The 26537-nt window shown below is 39.6% G+C and overlaps 1 protein-coding gene and 2 pseudogenes across 1 annotated transcript; all 3 read right to left on the reverse strand.

Moving 5' to 3' along the window:
* Positions 1 to 1109: 1109 nt before the first annotated feature.
* On the reverse strand, positions 1110 to 14403 carry LOC122484257 (annotated as a pseudogene).
* An 806-nt stretch (positions 14404 to 15209) lies between these two features.
* Positions 15210 to 16151, reverse strand: LOC122483463 (olfactory receptor 51V1-like). The gene has a single exon (XM_043580467.1). The coding sequence runs from the start codon at positions 16149 to 16151 to the stop codon at positions 15210 to 15212; it is 942 nt and encodes a 313-aa protein (XP_043436402.1).
* Positions 16152 to 22048: 5897 nt separating this feature from the next.
* On the reverse strand, positions 22049 to 22981 carry LOC122484258 (annotated as a pseudogene).
* Positions 22982 to 26537: the final 3556 nt, after the last annotated feature.

Consider the following 26537-nt stretch of genomic DNA (forward strand, 5'->3'; position numbering starts at 1 on the left):
AAAAAAATTTAATGTTACTGGACATATCTGAGATAATGTGGGTGATAATGCCATTGGGGTGAATGATGATTACTGGCTAAACCAAGCCACGTCACCTGGCTAACATTGGGAAGATGTACCTGCGAGTCCATATACCAAAAGGCCAACAGGTTTTGGATTTATTAATACTAGATTAGTGTGAGGTTCCCTGCAAGGAGATGGGACAAATATTAAAGCTAAATGTCAGATCACAATGCTAGTCAGGGATGTAGGAAACGAAACTGAGCACTTAGTGCTGCAGTGACTTAGAAACAGCTCAACGGCAGAGCTGTGGGTTGTCTCTCACTCCACTAGAGCTCCAGCTCACAGAGAATCACCTAGGAACTTCTGTATATCTGTCTGAGGGCTGCAGTTTTGGTAGAACAGCCAGACTCCTTGGCCAGATGCAACAATGATGGTGCCATTTTGACCTGGGTGGTGTTCTAGAGGCAACAAGGGTAATGCCAGAGTCATCACTGTGCAGTTGGATAGCAGCTTTTATAGCGGTGACTGTTACACCAGGATATCTATCCTAGAGCCTAACCAGCATTCTCTGCTTTTATCTGGTAAGGGATATTGGAAATGGCGGCCTACAAAGCTCCCCAAAATGAGAGACACTGACTTGGCATGTTTAAAGTTAAAGCTGGGAAGTTATGAATGACGGTTTCTTACTTTGTTACTGGAAGATGACTGAGCTTTAGGGAAAAATGTCAGTAACTGTGACATGCAGAGAAAGCAGGAGTTGAAGAGAAACCTCAAGCTTAAAATGCAAATATCCCAAAAGATGTAAGTTCAAAAATCAGTAAGCTTTCATATCAAGAAGTGAAAGAATGGCAAGTTAAGTAAATAAAAGGAAGGATGTGATAAAGTTAAAACTAGAGTTAAAATGAATGAATAGAGCTAATATCAGTCTTAACCTAAAGATATTTTATTTCATTCTAGCTACGGTTTACGAAATTAAATGTCTTTAAGTGTGCACGTATTGAAGTGAAGCTCCCAACAATGACCACAGAGTTCAACCTGTCTCCATGTTTATGAGGCAGAAGCATTTTCTCCATTAACTATTTCTCCACTGTTAACCATTTAATAGTTTATTGCTGGGATTGATGATTCAGAAAAAAAATCTCTGCCACACATTTACGAATCACCTTATTTTTTATACCATAGACAATAGGGTTGAGTGTAGGTGGTACAAGGAGGTACATGGTAGACAGGAGAATGTGGGTAGGGGGAGCTACATGTCCAAAATGGTGGCTAAAGAAGAAGAAGGAGGCAAGAATATAAAACTCAAGGAAAATAAAAATATGAGTTTTACGTGTATTAAATACTTTGAGCCATGCCTTCTATTGATGCAGATGAAAAATGGCTTGGAAAATAAGGGTATGGGAATTGAGGGAAAAATCATGTAAAATCCCAGAATTGTAAAACCAGAAAGAGACCACATGTTTTATTGACTCAGATGTCCTCTGCAGCTATCTTGACCATGACTATGTTCTCACAGTAAGAGTGGGCAGTTACAGTGGGAAGGAAAATACGTAGTCTTTTGATTAAAATTGGTAACATGCCAATGAGCACTATTTCCCGAATTGCCACAGCCAGCAACATAGTGACCAGGACGATAGGTGTGAGGATGGATGTGTGCCTTAGCAGATCACAGATGGCAACATAGCTGTCAAAGGCTATGGCCAACAGGATGCCAGATCTCATGCCCTGCTAGGCATGGATGGGAAAACACACACACACACACACACACACACACACACGCGCGCGCGCGCGCACACGCGCACACACACCTGGGCTAAGCAAGTGTCAAAAGCCTTGGAGCACTAGCCAAACTAGAAGATGGACACCATCTCGGGAGCAATGGTTACACAGAGCCCTACATCTGTGGTTTCCCAGGCCTGCCAAGAAAATGTCCATGGGCTGACACAGGCTGTGTTTTTCCAGGATGATGATCAGTAAAATGATGTTTTTCAGAAAAGTCACCAGGCAGAATGCAAAGAAGGAAACCCCAACCCGAAATTGCACATACTGTAGTCCAATGATACCAATCAGCATCAGTATTGTGGGTTCCAGATATGGCAGATGCCATGGAAGTTGTGATCTTTCTCTTCACCAGTAATTCTCATACCTAGAGAAAGAGAATGGGAATGGGGATGGGAAAGGACACAGACCTATCATTCAGAGACATCGAGCATTGAAGAAATAAGTTCAGTGCTTTGGATGACAGTTTGGCCAGATTATTTAGAGGTTTTATGCTATATGGCAAGACAGAAGAAGCAAACAGTCCTACAGAACTTCTGTTAGAGTCACATGTGAACAGCAGAAAGTATCAGGATTTCTGATGTATTCTTTGTGGAAATAGAAACCATGAGTTTGAGAACACTGATATTTGCATTTCCCATGATCTCTAGGCTGGGCTGTTTGAAACACCATTAGTAGGCTTTTAGATGCCTGAGATTTTTCTCTCTTAGCTTCTGTCATTTCTTACAACTCACATTCATAACTATTAGCAATATCCTCCACACATTCCATCATCTCTCTCACCACATACAGACATCAAAGGCATTTTTTTCATAATATTTATTGCCTTAATCCATATCTTGTGTCTATTTTGACTACATTATTCTCATTAATATTGTAGCAGGATCACAAGCAAAGAGAGCTTAGTGCCCCCTATTAATTATTTTTCATTAATGTAAGAATTACTGCACTAAAAGTTCCTTCGATACCTCCACACATGTGCTTTAAGTGACCATGAAACAGCTCTTTGTATGACTGTTTTCAAGAGACTCCCTCAGAGAGAAAGAGAGACTTCCCCTGCTATATGTAAAAGGCTCTATTTTCCAGGGTGTATGGATGTGACCAGTTCAAAGGAAATCTCTTTGCAGGACTGATTTCAATCAGTGTTTTGACATGGAAAGACTGGACTAAAATGTGACCTAGTTTAAAAATAAGAGAATGATTAATGCAACACACCCTATTAGGAAATAAAAATGAATTTCTTAAATGTGAAATCTGGTTCCTATTGAAGAGAGCTCAGATCAATGCTGTAAAAAGTATAAAACCAGGGAGATGTAAGATTAGCTCATTATATTCAAAGGTGCTTCAGGATTCAAATAACAGTTAATTATCATAGTATGGTGTATAGAATCTTTTTTTTTTTCAACGTTTATTTATTTTTGGGACAGAGAGAGACAGAGCATGAACGGGGGAGGGGCAGAGAGAGAGGGAGACCCAGAATCGGAAACAGGCTCCAGGCTCTGAGCCATCAGCCCAGAGCCTGACGCGGGGCTCGAACTCACGGACTGCGAGATCGTGACCTGGCTGAAGTCGGACGCTTAACCGACTGCGCCACCCAGGCACCCCAAAGAATCTTAATACAGAGTCACAGTATATTGTAAAGTTATTAAGAAGAAAGTAGTATCCCCATTGTGGAAACCAGAAGGAGGTGCAACTTTACCAAGTGCTCTACCGACATGTAACTTGTGGGATGAAAACATGCTCATCCAGCAGTGTGGTATCTCTAAACTGGATAGGCTCTGCTTTTGACTACATACTATCTTATTTTGAGTTGTTACTGTTTTTAAAACATTTCTCTGCATTCTTCTTCTGATTTCCTAAGCCCTTCTGTAAAACACATCCTCCATATTCTACCCTTCCTTCTCCACTCAGCAAATCTCCTTTACACCTAAGTGAACTTAACCCATTCAGAGAATGAACCATCCTTGGCTGCCTTTGAAAACAGACCACCTTCTTCAAATTTCCTCTAAGGGCCACACGTGACCTCCTGGCAAACAATGATTTATTCAATATTTTTATATGAACACTGAGTGAATGTAAGACAGCTTTATGCTCTCCTACAAATCCCCATTGGAGACCCAATGCTGCAGACTCAGGGGTATATAACTTGCTTCCTGGGACCAGGAGTAGTATTGGTTGAGGGTGAAGGGCTCTCGTAAGCTATGTACTCACCCACATGGAGCAACAGAAATGGGGTTCTTCCAGGTCCACAAGATGCCCAAAGGGAATCTACACTTGCAGCAATACGATAGCTGTTTCATGGTCACCTAAAGCACATGTGTGGAGGTATCGTAGGAACTTTTAGTGCAGCAATTCTTACATTAATGAAAAATAATCGATAGGGGGACACGAAGATCTCTTTGCTTGTGATCCTGCCACAATAGTAATGAGCAGAATTTAGTCAAAATAGGGGCGCCTGGGTGGCGCAGTCGGTTAAGCGTCCGACTTCAGCCAGGTCACGATCTCGCGGTCCGTGAGTTCGAGCCCCGCGTCAGGCTCTGGGCTGATGGCTCAGAGCCTGGAGCCTGCTTCCAATTCTGTGTCTCCCTCTCTCTCTGCCCCTCCCCCGTTCATGCTCTGTCTCTCTCTGTCCCAAAAATAAATAAACGTTGAAAAAAAAATTAAAAAAAAAAAAGAATTTAGTCAAAATAGACACAAGATATGGATTAAGGCAATAAATATTATGAAAAAAATTCCTTTGATGTCTGTATCTGTATGTGGTGGGAGAGATGATGGAATGTGTGGAGGATGTTGCTAATAGTTATGAATGTGAGTTGTAAGAAATGAGAGATGCTAAGAGAAAAATCTCAAAATCTTAATAAATTAGTAGGTCGTAAATAATCATTCAATAACAGGCTGATATTGTAAAGGCAAAAATAAATATACTTAGCTGCACCCATTTGATGATAATGTCTTTATCAGATTATTTATCTGGTAATCAGCAAGCAGTTAAAATCAAGGGTTTCAAATTCTGAGAGATGATCATGAGCTCCCCCTGCCCGCCCCCGCCCCCCGCGCCACACACACACACACACACACACACACACACACACATTTACCTTTTATAGAATCTTGCCAAAGTACTTTACATACCACCCACAGTTTACCCATCTGTACATTAAGTACAGAACCCTTAGTATCAACCTAAGAAGGTGATGTCCTAACCAGTTTATGGATTTGCGACAGTTAAAAAATTTCACATGATTTTGAAAAAATCTTGTAGCAATTATTATTTATAGAATTTGTTTTAATATGGATAAATGAAGCAAGCCCAGTGCACCTGAATTAAATTAAATACAATTCTTATGAGAAACAACAAGGACATGAATTTGATGACTCTTAGTTCTCAAAATAACCTAAATGCTATCATAAAAGGGATTGGCTCATTCTTAGTTACTGAATAGAAGAGAAAGAAAAGGTTTTTAATAGATCATCTCCAACAAAGGCAAGAGGTCAGAAAGGAGGTCACGGTATCCTTTGCCCCATCACAGAAAGGACTAAGATGCTGTGTAAATGGATCAGAGATACTGAAGCTTTTTGTGGCTTAAAATTTTCCTATATTTCTCTTTCCTTCTATATCATTCAAACACTCACATCTCCATTGACATAGGTGGTTGGTCGACTCATCCTTTTATATTTTTAGTAAACTTGAGAACCTTAGAGTTAGAAGGCATCCAGGTGACGAGAATCCAGAATCATGAAAAATACTTTGCATGTATCATAAATTATTCAAAGGCCACATGTATAAGAATATGGGATGAAACTATCTGCAAAATTATTTCAAATCTAAATTATATTAGATATACATCAATCTTCCTCACTCCCAATCCTTTTAGTGATGAAAAATTCTAAACACAGAGAATGGAAATAACATGGCAACGGACAGAAAAATGAATGACTAAAGCAGGATTTTAAAATGTTAGTCTTATCTGTTCTCTCCTACAATAGACACCCAGTACAAGCCCCTTGTTCACTCCCAGTTCCCAAACTGTAGGGGCAGAACCTTACCTGGATAGAGCTGAGGATGATCTGTGTTGTGCATCGGCTAGCTGCATCTTTGTTTCCAGCAAACTTTCCAGCAGAGGTAGATATTAAAGGAAAGGATGCTAGGCCTTCCTGAGTGCCTGAGCTGATCCCAGAGCATCATTACCTTTCTGATTCCCCTAGAGTGTCATTATCCTTCTTCCCACTCTTCCTTCACAGGAGTGAGTTGATCTGGCTCCACAACATATGGTCAGAGATTTCTCTGACTTCTAAAAGGAAGAAGTCAGCCTGGAGTAAGAATTGGGGGCTCTCTGATCTTGAATTAAGTTCAGAGAAAGTTGAGCATAAGCTCGCGAGGAGTTAGGTCACTAGAATGTGAGAAATAGAGATTAGATGTAGCAACAAAGCATAACTATGTTTTCTATCCTCTAATCTGGCAGGGCATGTAGATGAAGTAGCATGGTAGATACTCTTGTGCTGATAAATATTATAGTAATCTTGCTCCACCTGCTTCTCCTTTATGTGCTACTGTGATTCTACTGCTATCCTGTTACTCCTATTTCTTCTTCACCTCCTCCTCTTCCTGCTGATCCTCCTACAGAGAATGTTACTCTTGTTGCCTTGTATTTCATAGTAATTTTCAAGTGGACTTTAAGTATTTTGGTTTTCAAGGAAAACATTCTCCAAGCTTTCCCTAGTCATTAAGATATTTAATGAATCATTATTCTCTTCTCTTCTCTTCTCTTCTCTTCTCTTCTCTTCTCTTCTCTTCTGAAAAGAGTGGGCACTAACTTCAATGACACCATTTTTACTGTGTCACAGTAAAACCCCAAGATGAAAAGTTTTATAGGTTATTGTTAGCAATAAGTTATTCCTCTCAGAAAGTTGAGGATGTTTCAAATGTCAGCTGCTCTGATCCGGAGTTTTAGTTCAGTCACTTGACATAGAAAATTATTAATTAACTGATTGCAATATGAATGTGACAAACTGCCTGTCTGTGGCTTTCCTGCAGCTTACTGGTTTTTAGATCATAGTGCCCCAAATGCAGGGATTTCCACGTAGGTAACTTTATTCTGAGTGAGGCTCAACTGTCTGACACTCCATTAGTATTAATATTACTCTAACATTATGTTATAAATATTAACTGCATTCTGCAATTCTTTATTATGATGAAAAACTGAATTATTTTCTCTCACATCTGCTTGGTTTTTACCACGTAGACAATGAGGTTCATCATGATGGGAACAAGGGGATACCTGTTGGGCATGGTGACACAGATGTGTGAGGGAAGCCTCCAGCCAACCTGGTACAGAATAGCAACAGTATCATGGTTGTGAAACAGAGGACCACAGAAAAAGGTTGGGGAATACAAGTGTTAAGGCACTTATGCAGCAATCAGAAGACACAATCCTTGGCACAGGTTTTAGGATCAGTATGTAATAAATAAGAATAAGGGAAGAATTGAGTCCCAAGTGGAGAGTATCACCAATAGTTCAAATATGTCATCGATTCTGGTGTTAGAGCAAGGGAGCTTCATGATATTGGGATGCAGGGAATTAGAACAAAACAGACATTAGACTGACAGAAGCATAAGCTTCTCAATAGTATAGGAAGGGATATCTCTACTGTATACAGTTCATGTTTGCTCAGTAATGGTCAAACTGACTCTGACCATTAAACTGTTGGTAAAGATGGATAGATGAATAGTGCATTGGATGCGTAATGACCACAGAGTGGTCGAGAGCCATTGCCAGAATGACAACATACTGAAAAAAAAAGTGTGAATGAAGAACATTTGGGTGAGGAAAGCAAGGAAGAAACAAGAAAAGCCCAGATAAACAATTTAACCTTACACATAAGAGAACTACAAAAAAAAAAAAAAAAAGAACAAAGTGCAAGATGAGCAGAAGGATGGAAATAATAAAGACCAGAGCAGAATAAATGATATAGAGACTTAAACAGAAAAATTCAAACTAAGAAATAGCTCTTTGAAAAGATAAATAAAATTGCTAAATTCTTAAGCAGACCTATCAAGAAAAAAAGAGAAAGGACCCAAATAAAATCATAAGTGAGAGAGGAGAAAGAACAACTGACATCACAGAAATACAAAGGATTATAAGAGAATATAATGAAAAACTATATGCCAAAAAATTGGACAACATATAAGAAATGGATAAATTCCTAGAAGCATGCAATCTTCCAAAACTGAACCAGGTAGAAATAGAAAATCTGAACAGATTACAAGTAATGAAATTGAATCAGTAATCAAAATAACTACTAACAAATAAAAGTCCAGGACCAGATGGATTCACAGGTGAATTCTACCAAACACTTAAAGAAGAGTTAATACCTATTCTGCTCAAATTGTTCTAAAAACTAGAAGAAGGAAAGCTTCCAAATACATTCTATGAGGCCAGCATTACTCTGATACCAAAACCAAAGACGTAACAAAAAACTATAGGCCAATATCCCTGATGAATATAGATTCAAAAATCTTCAACAAAATGTTAGCAAAACACATCCAATACATTGAAAAGATCATTCATTATGATCAATTGGGATTTATTCAGGATGGTTCAATATTTACAAATTAATCAGTGTAATACACTACCTCAACAAAAGGAAGGATAAAAATTATATGATCATCTCAATAAATGCCAAAAAAGCATTTGACAACATTCAACATACATTCATGATAAAAATTAACAAAATTATATACTTCAATATAATAAAGACCACATATGAAAAACATACAGTTAACATCATACTCAATGGTGAAAAATTGAGAGCTCTTTCTCCAACATCAGGAACGAAGGATGTCCACTCATAGTTCTAGCCACATCAATTAGACAGTCCTAGCCACATCAATTAGACAGTAAAAAGAAATAACATGTGTCCATATTGGCAAGAAGAATTTCAGCTGTCACTGTTTGCAGACAACATGATACTATACATAGAAAATCCTACAGACTCCACCAAAAAACTGCTAGAGGTGGTAAATGAATTCAGTAAATTGCAGGATACAAAATTAATACCCCAAAATTATTAGTATTTATACTATATACTAATAATAAAGTAATATACTAATAACAAAGTAGCACAGTGAGAAATTAAGAAAACCACATTATTTATAATAGTACCAAAAGAATAAAATCCTAGGAATAAACTGAACCAAAGAGGTGAGAGGCTTGTACTCTGAAAATTATAAAACATTGGTGAAAGGAATTGACTACACAAAGAAATGGAAAGATATCCCATGCTCATGGATTGGCAGAACTTATTTTTTTAAATGTCCATATTACCCAAAGAAATATACAGATTCAGTTCAGTCCCAATCAAAATACCAACAGTATTTTTCATAGAACTAGGACAGATAATCCTAAAATTGGTATGAAACCACAAAACACCCAAAAAGTCAAAGCAATCTTGAGAAAGAAAAGCAAGCTGGAGGTATCACAATTCCAGATTTCAAGATACACTATAAAACTGTAGTAATAAAAGTGTATGATACTGGCATACAATAGGCACATAGATCAATGGAATAGAATAGAGAGCCTAGAAACAAATCCATAATGATATGGTCAATTAATCTATAGCAAAGGAGAAAATATATAATGAGGAAAAATAGTCTCTTCAATGAATGGTTCTGGGAATACTGGGCAGCTACATGTAAAAGAAACTGAACAACTTTGTAACATCACACATAAAAATAAATTCAAAATGGATTAAATGCCTAAATGTGAGACCTGAAACTGTAAAAATCCTACAACAGGACTTGATCTTTTTTCTAAGGAAAACATGCAGATTGGCCAACAAATGCATGGAAAGATGCTCAGCATCACCAATCCTCAAGAAAATGCAAATTAAAACTATTCCCTTATACCTGTTAGAAAAGCTAAAATCAAAAGGACAAGAAACAATAAGTGTTGGCAAGGATGTGGAGAAAAAGAAGCCCTCATACACTATTGGTGGGATTGTAAATTGGAAAACAGTACAATTGCTTCTTGGCCTTTTGGCTAAGATCAAGTGTGGAAAACTGTACATAGGTTCCTAAAAAAAAAAATTAAAAACAAAACAATGTTGTCCAATAATTCTATTAGGTATTTACCCGAAGAAAACAAAAACACTGATTTTAAAAGATAAAATCCACCCCTATATTTATTACAGTAGTATTTACCTTAGCCAAGATATGGAAGCAACCTAGCGTCCATTGATAGACAAGTGGATAAGGAAGGGGTAGTATGTATACACAACAGAATGTTACTCAGCCTTAAAAAAAAAAAGGATGAGATTGTGCCATTTGAGACAACATGAATGGACCTAGAGGGTATTATGCTAAGTGAAATAAGTCAGACTGAGGAAGACAAGTACCATGTGATTTCACTCAGATATGGGATCTAAAAATACAACCCAAATGAATAAACAAACCAAAAGCATAATCAGACCCATACATATAGAAAACAAAGTGATGGCTGACAGAGGGGAAGGGGGTAGGGGATGGACAAAATAGGTGAAGCAGAGGGGGAGATACAGGATTCCAGTTATGGAATGAGTAAGTTAGGGGGATAAAAGGCACAGGATAAGGAGTATGTAGATGATATTGTAATAGCGTTGTTTGGTGACAGATGGTGGCTACACTTGTGGTGAGCACAGCAGAATGTATAAACTTGTTGAATTGCTGTGTTGTAGAAGTGAAACTAATGTAACACTTAACTACAAAATTTTTAAAAATGTGCACCTAGCACCTTGAGGGAAAAATATGGGTTAAATTTTCATTGTGAAAGTGACATTGGTACTGTGTAATGCTCTAGTAAAGCTCTAGGCAGGCAATTGTTACCCCATGGAAGTATTGAGTATATGTTCTCAAACCCTCAACTGTCTGGAGAAGTGGTTTCCTTCTTAAAATAGATGTATCTTATTCTGAGTGTGGGAATCTGACTGTGTAATTAGGAGAAATCTCCTTCATTGACTGATAATTCAGCCTGAGCTGGGTCTCAGTTGATAAAAGAACAGCCTCAGGGTTTTCCCTGAGAGGAAGTTAGTGGCTGAAGGCAGTGTTCCTCTTTTAGAGAGAACTCATCTCTTGAGAAGTGGAAATACTTTCCCAGCAAAGAAACTGCTGCTCCAAAATTTCCATTACTGATTCAGTATTCAATTCCAGTTTCTGTGTCAGGTGCTGCTGTGGAAAAGACTGTCAGTGTCATGAGTATTCTGCAGACTGCTGAATATAGCAGGTTATGCATGAAAGCAGTATTAAATAAGTTTGAACTTAAAAAGTAAAGAAAGAAAGGAAAGAAAGAAAAAGAAAGAGAAAGGAAGGAAGGAAGGAGGGAGGGCAGGAGGGAGGGAAGGAGGGAGGGAAGGAGGGAAGGAGGGAGGGAAGGAAGGAAGGAAGGAAGGAAGGAAGGAAGGAAGGAAGATCACGTAAGCATCCATCCAGAGGCCCTCAGCATTGAGGAGATGGTGAAGAGAGACAGAGCCAGATTAGAGGCAGCTAGCATGTCCAGGAAGAGTATATAGGAACATTTGCCTGCTGGATACCATCGTGATGATCACGCTGTCTACAATTGAACAGAAGGGTACAGTGATCCAAATGTGCACAGCCTCCAGTACAAGCATGCCTGTTATCAAAAAGGTGGAAAATATGGAGTTTGTACTCCTGAGAGGAAACATGACTTCACAGGGCTACCTGACTTGCTTGGAATGAAATGCAGTGTCTGGAGCACAGACTAATATTTCATCTAATATAGGTTTTTATAATTTAGAAGTAAATATCTGGGTCTTAAATGACTGCTAGTCTCGCTGATGCTTTTCCCTTCAATTCACCCTGATTGTATGGATAATGTAAATAAATCATTTCCTAAGATTATACCTTCTTTAAATCTACACTAAAGGAACGTGTGTTTATTTTGATTGTTTTCTCCAAAATAACATGGCTCCCGTTATTTTTAAAACTCCATTTTATTAACTTTATTTTAAAATTGGTGTTTTAGGGGTGCCTGGGTGGCTCAGATGGTTAAGTGTCCAACTTTGGCTCAGGTCGTGATCTCACTGTTGGTGGGTTCGAGCCCTGCATCAGGCTCTGTGCTGACAGATCAGAGCCCGGAGTCTTCTTCGGATTCTGTGTCTCCCTCTCTCACAGCCCCGCCTCTGCTTGCGTTCTGTCTCTCTCTCAAAATAAATAAACACTTAAAAAAATTAAAATTGGTCTTTTAAATATTTTAAAAGACTTTTTGAATAGTTTTAGATTAGAGAAAAATTGAGACTATAATTCCCATATATTCCTCACACAGTGAAATTTGCTACATTAATGAACCAGTATGAAAATATTAACTAAAAATTAAAATTACTCCTGGGGCACCTGGATGGCTCAGTCGGTTAAGTGTCCGACTTCGGCTCAGGTCATGATCTTATAGTTCGTGAGTTCGAGCCCCACGTCAGGCTCTGTGCTGACAGCTCAGAGCCTGGAGCCTGTTTCGGGTTCTGTGTCTCCCTCTCTCTCTGCCCCTCCCCTGCTCATTCTCTCTCTCTCTCTCTCTCTCTCTCTCTCTCTCTCTCTCTCTCTCTCTCTCAAAAATAAATAAACATTAAAAAATTAAAAAACACTAAAACATTAAAAAAATACTCCTATGTCTTTACATTTTACCTAATGTACTTCTTCTCTTCTAGGGTCTCATCCAGGGGTAACACATTGTGTTTACTTGCCATGTCTCCTTAGTCTCTTGGCTGTTTCTCACACTTACCTTGTTTTTGTGGACTTGAGTAGTCACAAAGATTAGTGGTTAGGGATATTGTGAAATAGCTCCTAGTTGGAACTTGTCTGATTTTGTCCTCATGATGAGAGTGGGGTTGTGGATTTTTTGGAGGAAGATTATACACAGAGAAACCTTTCAAAACTGACATGAGTGGGGTGATCAAGGTTAACAAGAATACTTCTCAGTACTCAGTGTAAGACAGTGTCACACAATTTTGACACACTCGTTTCCCTCTTTAAAACACTTTTCCAGGGGTGCCTGGGTGGCTAAGTCTGTTGAACGTCCAACTGTTGATTTCGACTTGGGTCATGACCTCATAGTTCATGAAATCCAGCCTCTGGTCAGGCTCTGCATTGACAGCACGGAGCCTACTTGGGATTCTCTTTCTCCCTCTCTCTCTGCTCCTCTCTTTCTCTCCCTCTCAAAATAAATAAATAAACATTAAAAGTGGGGAGGAGCCTGGGTGGCTCAGTTAAGCATCTGACTCTTGATTTCAGCTCAGGTCATGATCTCAGGGTCCAGGAGTTCGAGCGCCACATAGGGCTCTGCTCTGACAGTGTGGAACCTGCTTGGGATTCTCTATCTTCCTCTCAAAAACAAATAAATAAACTTAACAAAAAACAAAACACTTTTCCATTTGGATTCATTGACATCATACTTCCTTAATCCTTTTATTGCTTCCTTTTCAGGCTATTTTTGGGGATTCAACTGCACCCTGTTTTAATGTTCAGGGTTTTTATTTAGCATACTTATATTATTTCCTTTACTTACTCAAGTTGTCTGCTCTCATAATCTCAAACACCATGTTTATGACCATGATTTGCAAATTCAGTATCCAGCTCTACTCTTTTCATCTGATACCTGATACCTATATCAAACCCCAGGCTGGATATCTCTCCTTAAATGTACCTTGGGCAGATCACATATGTACAAAAGAATATTTCTAACACAAATGCCATTCACCCACACCTTCCATATAACAGGATATTGCTATAGGATCTCTGTAGTTTCTCATTCCAAAAACCTCAACATGATTGCCACTTCCATTTCTCTTATCCCTGACAATCACCAACCTTATGACCCCACCCATTAAACACATTTTATATACACTCACTTCTTGCAACTCCTGGAACTGACCCTTGCTCAGTCACTACTCTATCCTTTTATTGAGACTCTTTTATCTTGTCTTCTGCTGTCAAGTCTTGGCCTTCTCATTATTCGGTACAGGACTGATGTTCTTAACATAAATGATTGATGATTTCACCATTCTAATTGCAATACATTTGTAGTCACATGTTGCCCTAAGGATTAGAACTAAATTACAATCTCATCTTTTCTAACCTCGTATCTGTCCGCTATTCAGTTTTTACAGCTGAATCTCTTAGTCATTTATTCACCTGTTTTTCGTACAGTCCAGTGTATTCACAATTTTGTTTTTCTCTTTGTTTTGCCTGAAAATTCTTTTTCTTATATTCCTCAGGTTATTTATCATCAATCTTCAAGCCTCAATTACATATTACTTCCTCAGGGGAGTCATTACTCAAGTCCTTGTATTAGATTACCATCCCCTGTCAGGCTGCCTGTGCACTCTTCATTTCTGAATAGCATTTCTCAGGATGTTAATGTAAAATTTTGCTTAATAATTTTTGTCTGTGTCACCTGTTAAACTGAAGGCGAAGTACTGATTTTGCTCCCGACTGTTTTCTTGTACCTGAGCAGTGTCGTGTCTAGCATTGTGTATGTGACAATTGGGAGTACTTACTAAACTCAGTATTTTCAATGGATATTTATCAAAGTTCCAGAGATATCTCAAATGCAGTGTGTTCAACATAGCTTCCACCATCTTATCACATAAATAATATTCTTTCTTTGTCACCATCTCATTGAGCAACACACCATTGACTTGACTTCACAAACCAGAAACTTGAGCATCAACTATGAAACCACTCTGGTCGCCAAGCCATAAACAATTATTAGGTATGCTCATATATCCTAAATATTCTCACATCCCTTATCATATTTCAGTTCTCACAGGCACCATCAGTTCTTAGTTGTGTTTTTGCTATAGTTTCTAAACTGTTCTCTTTAAAGATTTATAAAGAATTTAAAATGCCATGAAGAAATGCTAATGATAGAATGGTACAAAACAATGTAAAATGAAAAGTTTATATGCACTAAAGTCATGTCTTCATGGCATGGACAGCCTCTAAGAAATAAACATTTGGAATAGAGGGATTATATATCTTTTAATTCCAAAATTCTTTAATGGGCTTGCAGTAAGTCACTAATGGGGAAAAAATAATAAAAGTGGGGGAAGACTCAGCATCATAGTTTTAGATGTTCCTCAGGTCACCTCTAGGAATGAAGAAAGTCCAATTTCATTGTGTCCTGTATTTTGATATAATGACCAATTGACAGAATAAACTAAACAATAGTCATGATTCCAAAATTTTAGGTAGACACGTGTCTAAACGGATGGACATGTGTCTAATGCATTAGAAAGCCTCTTGAGTTCTTTAATAATCAGGTATCATAAAAGACCGTAAAATTACGACATTATTATTCAACTTGTAAGTTGTTACACACATGGGAAGTAGCATTACTCTTCTGATCTTAAAACATTCTTGCTGATCAAACCCAAGGGTTTTACTACATTTTCAGGGAACACCACTTCTTCATCCTGCTTCGGATCTGCTGGGTTTTTACACTGTAGATGATTGGATTCATCAGGGGTGGAAAGAGAATATAGATGTTGCCCATGAGGACATGAACCGAAGGGGAGAGATGCTTTCCAAAGCGATGCACCATGGTGAGGCCAATGATGGGGATGTAAAAGACCAGGACAGCACAGATGTGGGACACACAGGTCTGCAAGGACTTGAGCCTCTCCTCGCGGGATGCAATTGCCAGCACTGTGTGCAAGATGAAAACGTAGGAGATGAGAATAAGCACAGCATCTAACAACAAGGTACAGATCACCAGAGCCAGGGCATAGAGGCTGTTGAAGCGGATGTCAGAGCAGGCGAGCCGGAGCAGGTCCTGGTGCAGGCAGAAAGAGTGGGAGAGGATGTGAGGGCGGCAGTAATGGAAGAACTTCAGGCGAATGATGACAGGGAGAATGGACAAAGCTGCCCTCATCAAAATGGCCACCATGAAGTGAATGACTCTACTGTTAGTCAGGAGGGATATGTATCTCAGAGGATTGCAGATTGCAGTGAAGCGATCAAAGGCCATGGCAAGAAGGACCCCAGACTCTATGGAGGACAGACCATGGATAAAGTAAGTTTGGGCAATGCAAGCATCTTGACTAACTTCTTGGTTGAGCCCCCACAGGACCCCCAGCACCGTGTGCACTGTGGACAGCCCCATGCACAGGTCAGTGAGAGCCAGCATGGCCAGGAAGTAGAACATGGGCTGGTGCAGACTGGGCTCTGTCCATATCACATGCAGCACCATGCAGTTTCCCAGAAAAACCAAGGCATAGATGGAGGAGAAGGGAATGGAAAACCAGGGATAGTAGTGGTCCAGGCCAGGGAACCCCGTGAGAATGAATATTGAGGTATTGATAATGGAAGCAGAAGAAGCAGGCATGATTATTTGAAGGTAATGTTCAAGATGAGATCAATATTTACTGACAGTTTTGTCAAAGTGTCTGCTGTGTGGGAGCAGTTGAGTCTAACACAGGTCCTCACACTGTAGCACAGGTCAAGCTAACGTAGACGCCAGGGAAGCCCCCTCTCCAGGAGGAGCTACAGCACAGGACGGTCTCACAGGGGAGCTCCTTGGTATCAGGTCTCAGGTTATGGGAGCAAATCAATGTCCTGACCGTTGTGGGCAAATCAGATCATGCCCTTCATTTGCTTTTAGTCCCTCTGAGCCGCTTGCAGGACACACAGCAGGTGACAGTGGCAAAGCCATTGAGAGCATAGGGCTGCTCCTGTTCTGCTGTCCCGAGGAAGCCTCTGCGCGCTGTCCTGTGGCCAGTGCTTGTGGCACAAGGAGTCAGAAGGCTCCGGTTTATGAGGAAGGAATGAGAGGATTGTGTAGGCCGGGTGGACCCAGGCTCCTGGGAGGCACTCTTCCCTCTTGGTGGCTGATGCAAGTGGAAGATTCCACCTGGTCACTGCAGGCTAGTGGCTCTTTGGGATTGAGAGGACTGGGTAAATGGCAGAATTTTCCAGATCTTTGTCAGGGAGAGAGATTCACTGGGTCGACAGAAAATTCAATACCTACTCTGAAGGAGATGGAACGAGGTAAACAATCAGGGAGAAAGGGTGTATCAGTATACCAAATAATTTTGAGTCTCCATATCTATCTGAATCAATAAAAATGTTTATATAAGACTTATTTATTTCTTCCCCAAATTTCACCTTTATTTTTCACTGAATCCTTAGTAAACATTTCTCCATTTTCTGAGCCCCTCAGAAAGGGTAACAATTGTGAAATATACCTAGAGGAATCTGTATAACATAGACCAGATTTTGAGGAAAAAGACTGCCTCAACCTTATCCCAATTGAGGGAAAGGAATACTCTTTGGTCCAGCTGCCTCAGAATTCCTGTCTCATCTAAGGACAACAGGGACCACTATTCAAAGATTGTGCATCCTCAGCCAGAGAGGGAAAAAAAAGGAGCCTGGTGGTGGTAGAGGGGGAGGAAGACCACTGTGGAAATCCTTGTGGAGGTCACTCCTCTGAGAAACAGACCCAGTAAAATCTCAGATGCACTAAGATGTAGTCAGAAGATTATTGTATGCTTGCCTTCTCCATCTAAGGTCCCTTATCAGCAACCCAACAGTGGTCCAATAAAATAACAATTGATCATAGCTAAAAGATCTGTAAAATACAGATTTTCTCTAAGGAGGAATACATTGGAAAAATTAATGTCACAAGGGGTATGAAGAATGGGGACAACAGCTTCTCTATAGCTACAATAAACACAGCTCAGCTTCTAGCTGCTACAAACCTTCAGTTTGTAAAACACACATTACCTGCAAAGTACAATCAAGAGAAGTACAATAAAAAGAGGTATGCCTGTATATTGGTCTATATTATCCTTTTCTTGTAATGTCTTTGTCTGGCTTTGGTAGGAGGGTAATGCCATTTCATAGAATGAGTAATAAAGTGTGCCCTCCTCTTCAGTGTTTGAAGAGTTTGAAAGGATTGGGCAATATAATTTTTAAGAGTATCAAATTCAGTTTCAAACTGACCTCATTACAAATCCCAGTTGTGCCACTTTCTAACAATGTGATCAATTACTAAATATCTCTAAGCTTCAGTTTTCACCTAAGAATAAAAAGTATTAGATTTTCATTATTTGAAAAATATAAGAAATATTTATAAATTACTTAGTATATTTTTGCCATTTATTTAATTGCTCAATAATTGATTAGTTGTCAGAATTTTGTCATGCAATTTATGTGACAGGCAATTCAGAAATATACCACTCATTATTTAATTTGTCACCTCAACAATTTATTCCTAATTTTTTATATTCCAAGCACAGGGAATGGAGCAATGGCTATGTTCTTAATATATCTTCTCTAACCCTTCTGTTCCATCTAATTAAAATTTAAAAATATATATTTATGTTGAATGTTTTCTCTGTCCATTTAAGCACAATTTGGGTCATTAGTCAACTAAATATGCTTAATTAAGTTTTAAAATAATTGCTTTTTAAATAATTTTTTAAAAAAATTTCCAACAAGCAAATATGTCTTCAGTCACCTTACATACTTGCTTTTCTGAGTTTAGTTATTATCCTCAGCTTTCTACTATTTTATGCCTAAGAATGCTTCATGGCTCTTACCATATGAAATTTCACACTTGTCCTGTGCCCATATGAAAGTGGAGGAAAGGAGAAGTATAAAAGTTTTGCAAAGCAACTATTATTTTTTGGGGAAGATAGCCAGTTTGTCTCAGACTAAAGAGAGATAAGTATTATCCTCTTGTCTGGTACTTCTGTAGAGCTCCTTTCTGCTCTCATTCTCTATCTGCTTTCTTACAAAGGGTGGCTCATGGCACACCTTCCTGAAGAAAAACTCAAAAAGTCTCAGCAATTTCCTCACTTGGTGAGTTTAGGTAGCTTTTATCAGTGTGCCTTGGGCTCCTTTTGGTACTTTTTTAATGTATTCAGAGACAAAGAGAATATATGCTAATTCTTAATCTACCTGGAGGGAATTATCTGAAAACTTTTTGCAATATACCTTTGAGGGAAATCTAAATATCTGCACCATATAGATCTACTGTTCTTGTTATAGAGATTTGGGAAGGGAATTTTTATTTCCATACACTGACTTCAATTACAGAATGACTATTATTACACTGTGTTTTCTTATATCTGTCTATCTATCATCTATCTATCTATCTATCTATCTACCAAACAGATCCTTCTGTTCCTCACATGAATCTCACTTCTCTGCCTCCCATTTTCAGTTTCAATAATGACTAATCACCCCAGATCAGAGTCCATGACATGGAAGTGTGCTTTGCTATTGGGTGATTTCCAGTTATAATCAACTATTTGAGCCATGAATATTGTTCCAATGGTCTCCGCATTGTCCAGCTATTTGACTGTAGAAAATTACTTTCTGAGACTTTTTCTGCATGGCTAAGCAGACACTTAGCTATTGGACCAACAATGAGGCCCTTAAGACAGCAAGGGGCCATTCTGTGGACAGGATTCTGTAATTCAGGGTAGTGTGCTGATAGGAACATATACCCGCATTAGCATGACTGCTACTACTTTTGCATTTGAAGTAGTTGAACCGAGCTTACCTTATTGAAACTATCTGTTATGAGCCTTGTGAAGGAACAATCTCTTCACTCCCTTATCCTTCTTGGAGTCCATTAAAAGCTAAATACTTTCTCATTGACTTAATCTTGATTTCTTCAGTGTTTTATTCTCTGGCCACTGCTTATTCTTCCTTCCCTCAAAATCCTTGGGCAATAAAGTCCTTGTCATTGTTTTAGCTATCACCTGTATACTAATTATTAACACATACGTATTTGAAGTTCTGACCCTTTCCTGAGCTCTAGTTCAGAGCTATATATTTAGCTATTTTCTGTACATAATTGTTTAATTGCCTGCAGAAAACTCACACTAAACAATGCAGAATAGAACTCTTCATCTTTTTTTTTAATTTATTCACTCTGTGTGTGGGGAGGAGTGCATTATTTACTTTGTGGGGAGGGGGTGAGACAGAGTACATGGGAGGGGCAGAGAGAGAGGGAGGGAGAGAATCTCAAGCAGGCTCCACTCAATACAGAGCAATGCGGGGCTAGAACTCACAAACCATGAGATCATGACCTGAATCAAAATCGAGTCCGATGCTTAACTGACTGAGCCACCAAGGGGCCCCTGAACTCTTCATCTTCTCATCCATCTTTATTTATAGTGCCAGTAAAATATGCTATCATCCATGGTGAGGAAGCATAAGGCAAGCTGACACCCTGCAATCCACTCCCCACCCCCAGGTGGGATAAGTGTGATATTCCTCAGGCACTCCTGGCTGCCCAAGAACAAAGGAAATGACAAAAACAAATGGTTAAACTGATAAAGTCTCCATCAGTTTACAAATATTTTAGTAAATTACAAGAAAAAGGCGATTTTATCATAGCCTAATCTCCGGAATCTCCCTACTGCTAGAGAGAAAAACAACCTTAGTTTGACAATAGCTAGGCCTCCAGTAATCTGTGAGTCTTCTTTAATGGAAATCCCTTTAAGAAACATCCTCTTGGGGCACTTGGTGGCTCAGTCAGCTAAGTGTCCCACTTCACATCAGGTCATGATCTCATGGCTGGGCTTGAGAGTTAGAGCCCTGCCTTGGACTCTGTGCTGACAGCTCAGAGCCTGGAGCCTGCTTCAGATTCTGTTATCCCTCTCTCTACCCCTCCCCCACTCACGCACTGTCTCTCTCTCTGTCTGTGTCTCTCTTTCAAATTTAAATAAACATTAAAAAAAGAAAAGAAACATCCTCTTGACTTCATTTCCTCCAACTCCAGGGTATATAAACAGTCACTCTTCACAACCCCAGTGCAGCTCTTTCTGCCCAAAATTATAATTTTGTTGTTTTGTATTTTGTGTTGTAACATCCATCCACTTACTACTTCCATCCCCCACTGTATCTCTAAGTTTTCCTCTTAATCTATTGTCAGTGCAAAAGCTAAAAGGGAAGGTTTTACAAAGTATGCACAAAGAAGTAGCCACAGCATTCAGTACAGAGGCTATAGCAATGAAATTCACATGTTTTATTTTCAAAGCATCCTTAATTTATAGTTACGTTCAAAACTGATGAGATTTTTAGAAAAAGCCTACAGAGAAGATAATTTTGCTTGAAATTTTTTTCACTCTTGGTATTTAAAAATATGTGTTGAAAAAAATATGTGTTGGTAACTGTGAGTTAGATAACCTTACCATTCTTGAAATTTCTATCGAGATGAGAAAAACAGCAAAATCCTAAAATCCCCTAAAAGCAAAATTAAGAAGTCCTCGTAGGTTTGATTCTCACATATCTGCAATTACATTCATTGCCTGTGAACATTTCACCCTTGCAAGTGATACAGGCTGGCTTTGTCGGAGGACTCAGAGAGTGGGTCCCACAGTACCAGCCAAAAGGGTCGTTGGCTTTGCACAGGATAGAAATCAAATGTGAGCTGGTAGGAAGTGAGAGCAGTTTACTGAAGACAGAGAGAGCGCAGATACAGACAGAACTTCTGAGAGACTCAAAAAGGAAAGGAAAATGAGTCTCCTTTTTGCTTCGGGTGTGGGTTTTTATTGAGGGCTGTGGTTTGGTGCACGTGTCTTCTCAGGCATCCGGAGTGCTTAGGAGTACCTTTTTGTGGAGTGCTTTTTGTGGAGTCCTTTTGGTTTGCCTGTTTCACAAATGTAGCCCCCCCCCCCAATCATTTATTTATTCAGCAAATACTAACCAAGTACCTAATGTATAGGAAAGGGCTACCTTCAGGAAAAGGGATGCAGTCGTTAGCAAGAGAGAATGAATGCCTTTCTTCGTGGGGATTATTTTTAGTGGGGATTTTCCAGAATGCTTCTAATATAACTGGATTCCAAATATACCCACCACTCTGTTTGTCAAAAATTCTTTCTCCTAAACTCTGAGGCAAAGCCCTCATGTGCATTTTTATGCATTTGTAAAGTTCCTATGTTGTTCTTTCAAACGTTTTCTATTTAAATTGGTAGTCCCCTTCATGAGTCTTAGATATCATGAGGTTTTCCTCAAAAACAGTGGCTGTATCTTAAGTTTCATTTGTATTTCCAAGGTCAACAATAGTGTATTTTACAGAGTAGGTGCTCAATGAATTTTTGTTTTATTAGAAATAAGTAAAGGAGAATGTGGTTATTTGTTTCCCATGCGTGAGAACTTCATAAAAAGACGATGCTGTCTCCTTGTTACTTTCTTCTCCTCACAATGGTATTTTATATTAAATGGCTCATTACACAACAACTATGACTTTCCCTCTCTACCAAAGATTTAATGAGCCTGAGGGTCTCTGATGCCAGCCCCACCCAGCCAGAAGAGGCTTAGCATCCTCAGCCGGATCTGCTTGGTCTTAATGATGTAAACCGCTGGATTGACACCGGAGGCGTGAGAAAATGAAGATAGGAGAGCAGCACACGGCTGGAAGGGGAAACCCCCTTCTCAAATCTGTGGATCATGGACAGGCCAATCATAGGCGTGTAGAAGACCAACACAGCACAGACGTGGGCCACACAAGTGTTGAGGGCTTTGAGGCGCTCAACATTGGAAGCAATGGATAGCATTGTTTGGAGATCAGCCCATAGTAGAGCACAATGAGCACCACAAAGAGACCATAGGCACTGTTGATGTGGTGTCCACACAGGCCAGCTTCATGACATCTGGGTGTAGGCAGTAAGAGGGGGAAAGCAGGTGATTCTGGCAGTAAGGCAGCTCCTTCAGCATGATGGGGGCCGGGACGTGGAGCCTGATGCTGTGCACCACACTGGCCAGGCCCAAGCTGGCAATGTGGGAGCTGGCAAACATGGTGCTGTAATGCAGGGGGTTGCTAATGGCCACAAAACGGTCAAAGGCCATGGTCAGCAGCACAGAAGACTCCGTGATGGAGAAAGTGTGGATGAAGAAGAGCTGGGCCAGGCACATATCCACCGCCACCTGTCTGAGACCCAGCATGTAGAAGGGGAGCATGGTGGAGGGGAGCGTGGAGGCAGACAGGCCCAGGTCAGTCGCTGCCAGCATCGACAGGAAGTAGTACATGGGCTGGTGCAGAGTGGGCTCTGACTTCACCACCCACAGGATCAGGCTGTTCTCTGCCAGAGAGGCCACATACATGGCACACAGAGGGATGGAGAGCCAGCTGTGCACAGCCTCAAGGCCTGGGAGCCCTGCTAGGAGGAAGGAACTACCAGTGTGGTTGGAGTCTGACATGGTGACCCAGCAGGCAGAGTTCCAGGCAGAAATGCCACCACAGGCCCTGAAATCAGAGGAGTTGCTGGGTCAGAACCTCCACCATGAACCAAGACCTTGCAGTGACTCCCCAGAGTGTTTCCCTGACAACCCTGGCCTTGTGATTTCTGAGGTCTTTCCCCCAATTCCTAGATAAGGGCCCTTAAGCAAAGGTGAGTTTGAATTATAAAAGGAAATCTTATAATCATGGTGAGCCTGGCTTGGGAACCACACAGCAAAATTTACCACAAAAATCAGAGTTTGAAACATGGATCTAGAAAGGGTCTGAGACAATATTGGTCTCAACTCTTCACTATATACATCCTGGGATGTGAACTCTAGATCCCTATATAGTTAGTGTGTCTGATCTGGGAGCAGAGTACAGGCCCCTCACTTCCTGTCAAGTTCTCCTTCACACTGTCTTTAAATAGGTACTTCAGGGTGGTGAATATCCCAATCTTGCAGACTGACATCTTGTTTTAAAATTAAAACAATTCAAAATAATTCCCTTTCACATGTTAGCCCACCTGTGTGAGCACACAAATACAACTTTATCACCCACATGGTTTAAAATGTCAAGCTATGGCAAAAATTCTAGATATTTTTCCAAATATGAGTCATTCTCCAATTGACCCGTGTCTGGGGAACATTAAATAGTATGATCTCTAACTCATAGAAAATTAAAACTACCTTGAAGCTTTTCTGTAATTTTTTCAGCATTATATTGATGAGCATATAGAAATCAGAAAAAGATATTTATGTGTGGAGGAATCATAATTTAGATCCACTGATAAAGTTATTTCTGGAAAAATACAATAATGGGGGACTACATTTTCTGTCTTTGCTGTGTTCACTCCCATGTGCTTTAAGCTCCTGTTTCATTCCCTGCCAGTTGGGCTCCCTCCTATTCCATCCATCATGAGTTCCATTTTCTGAGAAAGCACTCAAAGGACTGTCTGAAAGCTTTCACCTTTCCTCCTAGTCATAAACAAAGGAGGGAGATTTCTGGAGTATCCCAGGAGTACAAAACTGAAGAATAATAGCCAACAAGGACAACTTAATTTTTAGGAATCTTAATCATACATTCAGAGATTTGTTATGTTTGGTCTTTTTCCAATGATACTGATTTTTCATTTTCTTGCCTTTTCTCTCGTGTATTTGAGAATAATCTAGTATTTGTTCCTCTTTCTAGGATTTCCACATAATAATGAATTCTGTCACTTTTTCTTCAGCAGGTAAAAATGTGCAAGTGTAATTTATTGCTTCCATATTTCACCTAAAGTAATTTACAGAATGTTCTCTGATATTTGATTATAAAGCATCTCAACCCTTAGAAGTTAGATCAGTTTTTGCAGATTAAGAAACTTAATCCTTAAGAATTCAGGTATATAACTTTACTCAAGTCCCATCAATTGTAAAGGAGAATCTAGGACTGGAAAAAATTCTCTCTGACTCAGTATCTTTTACTCTGGATATTGTTGTTTGAATGTAAAGACAAATGCCAGCTATTAACAAACATATCAAGACATTCACAAACCTTATCCTTACATCTAAGGAAATAAAAAATTCCCATGAATTTCTGTGCTTAAAAATTTCTTATTAGGTGGCCATTTCTGGTTTTCCTCTTAAAAATTTCCTATATGATGGCCATTTCTGGTTTTCTTCTAGTTTATTTCCTCCAGATTAAATGCCCTCATTTTCATTCAATAATTAAACCATCTAAGGAACTGTTCTAGACACAGATATTAATAAGATCCCAATAATAAGGGAAGCATGAATCAATATTTCAAGTATGTGAAGAAAATAAAATAGTGGAAAGAGAAGGGCATGTGATTTTCAATAGTGAGTTTAGGTGAAAGCTCTCTGAAGGAGGGAGAATTGTAGACAGGGCAAAACAGAAAGAGGGAGCAAAACTGTACCTGTCCGGGTGAGTGAGTTCTGATTGGCAGGGAATGTATGAAGGTACATCGCTAGAAACCTGAAGTTGTTAGCGCACAAGTTAGCTATGAGATAGGTATTTGTTAAAGCTGGAATTGTGATAGAAATAGGAGAAGTTAAGATAATAGAGATAACCTTCCAGAACCAACACGATTAGTTAAGAAAACTACATTTCACTTGAATGGGAGTGGGGAGGTATTTTCTTCTGTGCTTCAGCACATACACCTAGTGGCTCTGACAGTGTGGACTCTGGGCTGGTGGCATCAGCAGCACAGGACAGCTTGTAATAAATACAAATCATTAGGTTCCACCCCCAACCTACATGCCCATCAGGATATCTCCAGTTGAAGTCCAGCATTTGGTGTTTTAACAAACTCTCCAGGTGATTCTGATGCAAACCAAAGCCTGAGAATCACTGAGGCACATCGTTAGTTATAGTATTTTTTTTGCAAGCAGATGAGTGCTGTTGGAAAAGCAAGGAAGCGGGAGAGAAGCAGAGGTTATGAATTAACAGAAAAGGGACATTCTTAGACAAAGAAAGAAACCTTGTTCCCCAGTGCTAAGAAAATCTGCAGTCTGCTAAATTCTGCTGCTGTTGGAAGCTGAACAGGGTGCTTTAGCTCTCTATATACAGATGTATGAATTCCTAGTCAGTTACTGACAGAGGAGCGAGCGTGAAATAAGACAGAGAGAATTTTGAGGACACTGGGAAGAATTGTGTGTTCAAATTAAGTGTTTGAATGCCACATATGAATTCTTCATCCTGTGTTCATGCTGCACTGTTTCTTTAAAATTAGAAAACAATCTTTAAGATTTTTTTTTTTTAACAGACTGAGAGTTCTCTCCCTTAACCCATAGATTTCAAATGTGGAGATAGAAACAAAATGAATGGACATAGTGCAAGCATAGTCATAACTTCTGGACATTATTTCACTTAGCATTTGGGAAAATGAACTTACTAGAAAAGGCCCCGAGGTGCTCATATATGTGGAACATATTATTTTTGTATATTGCATTAAGCTGACTGTGCAGAAGAAGAGTTTGGTGAATTCGTGTGTGTGTGTGTGTGTGTGTGTGTGTGTGTGTGTGTGTTGTGTGTGTGATAGTTTTTCTTAATTTTTAAGAAATACTTGTGGAATGAAAGGATTTTGTGATAAGAAACAGAAAAATATAGGTGAAAAGGCAGGGCAACTGGTTTCTGGTCCTGGCTTCAGCACGAAACACTGGAAAACAAAAACCAAACAAACTTGAGCAAACTTAGACTTAAGCGACAGCTATTTATCCAAAAGTAAGAATGCACTATGAGAGGGGTGCTAGGGTGGCTTGTCCATTGAGCGTCTGACTCTTGATTTTGCCTCAAGTCATGATCTCACAGTTCATGAGATCAAGCCCTGTGTGGGGCTGTGTGATGACAGTACAGAGCCTGCTTGGGATTCTCTCTCTCCCTCTCTCTCTCTCTACCCCTCCCCTGCTCCTGCACACATGCTGTCTCTCAAAATAAGTAAATAAACTTGGAGGAAAAAAAAGACTGTGCTGTGACCTCCTTTACAGAAACTGTTCCTTTTGGCTTGCCAGCAGATTTTCAATCAGGTATCAGCCT

Source organism: Prionailurus bengalensis, chromosome D1, assembly GCF_016509475.1.
Source record: "Prionailurus bengalensis isolate Pbe53 chromosome D1, Fcat_Pben_1.1_paternal_pri, whole genome shotgun sequence".
NCBI classification, from domain to species: Eukaryota; Metazoa; Chordata; class Mammalia; order Carnivora; family Felidae; genus Prionailurus; species Prionailurus bengalensis.

Bases quoted from the DNA above. Each gene is read 5' to 3' on its own strand.
- LOC122483463 (XM_043580467.1), bottom strand. From the start codon at position 16,151: ATGCCTGCTTCTTCTGCTTCCATTATCAATACCTCAATATTCATTCTC.